We start from the raw sequence: 5,649 nt of genomic DNA on the forward strand, positions 1-5,649 counted from the left end.
ACATTAACAACGTTAAGTTTTCGCTGGTGTCGCAGGGCTATCTCCACAACGCAGGAGTTACAGTTATTAAAGCTGGTTACAACAGAGGAGATGGGGGTATATTTAATCCCTTTTTTAATATATGTGGCTACTTTGATGTGTGAAGCCCTGTTAGACAGGTCAATCACAGGGGGATAATAGTAGCCCTCAAGTTCTGGTAATTTATTATAATAACATTTTAGGCTTTGTAGGGCCAGAACATCAAAACGTTTTTGCTGTAAGAGGTTCTTTAATTGAAATAAGGAGGTATTTATGGCCCGGCAGTTCCACTGCAGGACACTAAGAGTTTTATGCTGCTTATTTGATTTTTCTCCTGCCTCTGCTGCCATTGGGGACAGGAGACACACAAGGAAGCATTGAAATAGAAGTATTTTGAATATGTTGTTAAACATTATAGGGCTGCCTTACACTGAAGCATCTCTTTAATAGTGAGTTCTTTAGCACCGGCCAGCGAGCTCAGAGCCATGAGCGCGCCGTCCGGTACAAGTGGTTCAGCAGCCCTACCAGTAAACCGTTTATAAACATCAGACAGGGAGTCGATGAGGGCCCCAGGGCTTTGTTTGTCCCGGGCCGTCCACATGAATGTGAGGCACTGTTCCAGGAAGCCCCGGAGACCCCTCTCCTCACCTGTCTGGGGCTGTTCATTTATCTTTTTTAGTACGTCCCGAGCGAGTTCCCTTTCGGCCTTAGCTCGCTCGAGACGCACTTTCTCCTGTAGGCCTTCCTCCACCCGCTGCATCACCCTTTCGACAATGGTGTCGACGGCGATGTCTGCGGGTGGGGTGGCGGTGCTTTGTTTGGCACTGGTGTTTTTTTTAGCGCCCCCAGTCGGCCGCACAGGGCCGGACTGTTTTGGTAGGGTTTCTTTGGTTATTATAGTGGTAGTGGTGTTAGAGGCGGCCTTGATGGCCGAGGGGGGGTTTGCCCCCAGGTCGGTTAGGCTCCCGATCTTTTTGGGAGCCAAGGCATTTTTGTAGGTTTTCTTGGGGGTTGAGGTGGGGCGACCCTGGAGGGGCTGGTGAGTCCTCCAGTAGTCGTCCCGTTGTTCCAGAGGGGACCGGGAAACCGGGGCCTCACGGGCCTCAATATTTTTTTGGGCGACCCTGCGCGCTCTGTTCAGGGCCTCCGAGTACGGAATGTAGGCTGCGGCTCTGATCTTGTTTGCCAGCACCCTCACTCTGTACTCGGGGCAGCCCTGATAGGCCGCAGAGTGGTCGCCCTTGCAGTTGACACAGGCTCTTGTTTTATCGCACCCGTGACCGTCATGCCCGCGGGTGGCACATCGGGCACAGGTGGGTGTTTTAGATCGGCACTGTGATTTCAGGTGGCCGAATCTGTTGCACTGAGTGCATCGTTTTACGGGGCAGGCATAAGGCTCCACCCCGTACAGCTCCCCCTCGAGCACGACACTCTCTGGGAGTATCGCCGCCCTGAAACACAGGCGAACAGCGGTAGAGGGGTTACCGTCCCTGTTCTTGAGCCTGGCCAAGAATTTCACTGAGGAGGGGCCCTTTTCAATAAGGTCCCCACTCTCAGTGCGGATTCTGGTCCTAATGCTCATCTCCCTCAGATCCTCAGTGGAGTGAGAGAGAGGCACGGACTTAATGACTCCGTCTGTGGTGGCCTCGGGGACAAATGATTTGACCCCGATTCCCCCCAGATCGGTGAGGGCAGCCAGTTTGGTCTGCTGCTTGGCATTTGTGCAGCCGACCAAGAACTTATTCTGAGAGATGGCCCTCACCGAGAGGATCTCCCCCACCGCCGCACCAAGGACCTTGAAACGTCCCAGCCCCACCCCGTAGAGTGTGGCTGGTCCGCTCTTTGTGTCCTCGATTATGACGGGGAACTGGAGGAACTCTGGTGGAGGGCCTGGATTTTGCTTGAAAAGTTTTTTCCTGGCGCCCATGCGCTTCTGACTGTTTTGAGTTGTTGGGTTTGTGTTTTTTGCTGTTTTGGGGGCCACGCCCGCTGAGGAGGAAATCTCCTCGGGCCCAGCCTTTTCAATGATGTTTTGTATAGAGGTGCTCTGCGCAGCGGCGGTGCCACTGGTGGCCTCCCCCTGTGCGCCTTTTGGTTTTTTGGTTTTTTTACCATTTTTTTTCTTCTTTTGTTTTGGTTTTTGGAAGACCCAAACCGACTGGTCCGGGGCCTTCCCCACATGGGGTTCAGTCCCGGAGCCAGACGGGATGGGACTCCCAGTCCCCTCTGTGTGGTTTTTTCCATTGGAGTCCTCTCTCTTCCTTTTTGGTGGAGGGGGATTGGCCGAGCAAAAGGATGCCCCGGACTCACTCCCCACCTCCCTTCCGTGGAATCGAAAAGGGGTGGAGGTGGGGGGAGATGCCATGGTATTATCCGGTGACTCCGGCGACTCTGATACATCAAGAGAAGCCATGTTCGAGCCAAAGCTCCAAGTATGGAGGTCCAGTGGCAAGTCTGCCACCAGACTGTAATTAAAAACTAGTGGTTTGTATCCACTACTCATTTACTCAACATCAAAACATCAACAACAACAACAACAACAACAACAACCACAACCACAACAACAACAACAACAACCACAACAAAAAACAAAAAACAAAAAAAAAAACAAAAAAAAAAAAATTTAGAGGGGGGGTGGGGGGTGGGGGGGAGGACCAATGGGTGATGAGGGGTGAGGTGGTGGCGAGGGGGTAGATGGGAGGACTGCCTCGCTAATCGAGATCAAGCCCAAGGGCCATGAGGTGAGTGAGCGATGAGCATGAAACCACCTGTAAAAGTATTGGGGGGAGTGAGTATGGGTATGGGATAAGATCACGTATGGTGCTTCATAAAAAGCTTGTTAAAATTGTAGGTAAGATATCATAAGAGGACTTCCAACCCAGCCTGGCTGTTGCGACTTAGACTAGGGACACAATCAGTGGAGAAGGGGAGACGACCACTACAGCACATGCACAAGACGAACAGGACAAGGGAGACAACCACTACCTGCTACAGCGGCCACACACTGGACTGAATATAAACAAGGGTATCTGCTGTGGGAAAGTTATTTTCAGGAGTTACTATGGTTCCAGCTAGCCAGAATTTAGCAATTTGGTCTGTGGCAAGTTCCGTTAGGTGGCTATAGGGTGAAAAAGTGGGAAAATACCGTAGGGATCGTGAAGAGAAGTGAAGTGTAGTGGTATGAAGTAGTAGTAACGTGGCGAAGTGGGCGTGGCGTGATGTGCAGCACGCAGTGGCAGGGTAGCGGTGAGCGAAAAGCTATGGCACGCACACAAAATGGTGGGTGGGTGGGTGAACGACGAGCAAGACACATGTAAGCACAGGAAAAGAGGAGTTAGAGGTTCAGGATAGTTAAATAAAGCAAGCACAGCAAAGGTTCACAAAATACACAAGCTGGATATCACAGATAGAAGTCGAAAGTCAACAAGCACAACAGCAAGCACAGTAGGCACAGAGCCAAGCAGGTTAGAAGAACATAGTCACAGAGGTTTCTTTTTTTTATATTATTCTTTTTCCCGGATCTCGCACCCGATCCAACAGTCGAAGCCAACAAGCACGTGCCAAGCCGACCGCGCTCTTTTATACAGTGCGCAAACACTCGCGCCGGCAGTGCCGCCAAAGGGGCGCTCGCCATTGGTGGATTTTGCCGTTGACTCGACGTGCAGTTGGAGGGCTAGTGATGGGTATAAAAGGGGTCGGTCGCGTCGGCGTTGGCATTATTGGATTCGTTCGCTTTGCGTACGAATTTTTCAAACATCATCCAACTTGCATCATGTCTGGTCGCGGCAAAGGAGGAAAGGTTAAGGGAAAGAGCAAGTCTCGCTCGTCCCGTGCTGGACTTCAGTTCCCCGTGGGTCGTATCCACCGTCTGTTGCGCAAGGGCAACTACGCCGAGCGTGTGGGTGCCGGTGCCCCCGTGTACCTGGCTGCCGTGCTCGAGTACTTGGCCGCTGAGGTCCTGGAGTTGGCAGGCAACGCTGCCCGCGACAACAAGAAGACGAGAATCATCCCCCGTCACCTGCAGCTGGCCATCCGCAACGACGAGGAGTTGAACAAACTTCTGTCGGGTGTGACCATCGCCCAGGGTGGTGTGCTGCCCAACATCCAGGCTGTGCTTCTGCCCAAGAAGTCCCAGACCAAGGCTCCCGGTGGCAAGGCATAACAACTTTGCCTCTTTCACCTTCTTCTACAACAGGTCCTTCTCAGGACCACCTATTTTTTCCCAAGAGAGATAGACGTCTCGTTGCTTGCTTTGCCAGTGAAAAAGTGGTGTTGTGTTGTTTTGGTTTTGTTTTTTGTCGTCAATGTCCCAGCCGTTTTGGGGGTTGTTATTACTTATAGCCACTACACAATTCAGACGTAAACAACATCATTACACATACACAAATTCAATAATAATCAGCATCACAACAAGTCGTCATGAAAGTGCGAATAGACCAAGGGTTAAAATTAATAAACCCTCATTACATTTAGTCAAGTTTTGACTAAATGTTTTAACATAGAGGGGGAATCGAGACGAGGGTCGTATGTATGTATGTATGTATGTATGTATGTATGTATGTATGTATGTATGTATGTATGTATGTATGTATGTATGTATGTATGTATGTATGTATGTGTGTGTGTGTGTGTGTATGTGTGTGTGTGTGTGTGTGTGTGTGTCTGTGTGTGTCTGTGTCTGTGTGTCTCGGTGTGTCTCTGTGTGTCTGTGTCTGTCTGTGTCTGTCTGTCTGTCTGTCTGTCTGTCTGTCTGTCTGTCTGTCTGTGCGTGTGTGTGTGTGTAGAGCGATTCAGACCAAACTACTGGACCGATCTTTATGACATTTTACATGAGAGTTCCTGGGAATGATATCCCCGGATGTATTTGTTTTAGCAATTTTTTTATAAAACGATCCAAATTTACGTTCATCTTATTCTTCATCATTTTGTGATTCCAAAAACATATAAATATGTTATATTTGGATTAAAAACAAGCTCTGAAAATTAAAAATATAAAAATTATGATGAAAATTAAATTTTCGAAATCAATTTAAAAACACTTTCATCTTATTTCTTGTCCGTTCCTGATTCCAAAAACATATAGATATGATATGTTTGGATTAAAAACACGCTCAAAAAGTTAAAACGAAGAGAGGTACAGAAAAGCGTGCTATCCTTCTCAGCGCAACTACTAACTACCCCGCTCTTCTTGTCAATTTCACTGCCTTTGCCACGAGCGGTGGACTTACGATGCTACGAATATACGGTCTTGCTGAAAAAGTATTTTTGCCTTACGCGACTTGTTTTATTATTATCAGGCAGAGGCTGCTTTGTGCCATCCAGCAAATCACATAGATAAAGTCATATCAGGAACATACATACATACATACATACATACATACATACATACATACATACATACATACATACATACATACATACATACATACATACATACATACATACATACATACATACATACATACATACATACATACATACATACATACATACATACATACATACATACATACATACATACATACATACATACATACATACATACATACATACATACATACATACATACATACATACATACATACATACATACATACATACATACATACATACATACATACATACATACAT

At 47.8% G+C, this 5,649-nt stretch overlaps 1 protein-coding gene across 1 annotated transcript; it reads left to right on the top strand.

Moving 5' to 3' along the window:
* Positions 1 to 3,588: 3,588 nt before the first annotated feature.
* LOC138960903 (histone H2A-like) lies at positions 3,589 to 4,485 on the top strand. The gene has a single exon (XM_070332537.1). It carries the CDS (start codon positions 3,698 to 3,700, stop codon positions 4,178 to 4,180), a length of 483 nt encoding a protein of 160 aa, XP_070188638.1. The 5' UTR covers positions 3,589 to 3,697; the 3' UTR covers positions 4,181 to 4,485.
* The last annotated feature ends 1,164 nt before the right edge of the window (positions 4,486 to 5,649 follow it).

Source organism: Littorina saxatilis, linkage group LG3, assembly GCF_037325665.1.
Source record: "Littorina saxatilis isolate snail1 linkage group LG3, US_GU_Lsax_2.0, whole genome shotgun sequence".
Lineage (NCBI taxonomy): Eukaryota > Metazoa > Mollusca > Gastropoda > Littorinimorpha > Littorinidae > Littorina > Littorina saxatilis.

Excerpts from the sequence above, each read along its gene's own strand:
- LOC138960903 (XM_070332537.1), top strand. The coding sequence starts at position 3,698 with ATGGGTATAAAAGGGGTCGGTCGCGTCGGCGTTGGCATTATTGGATTC.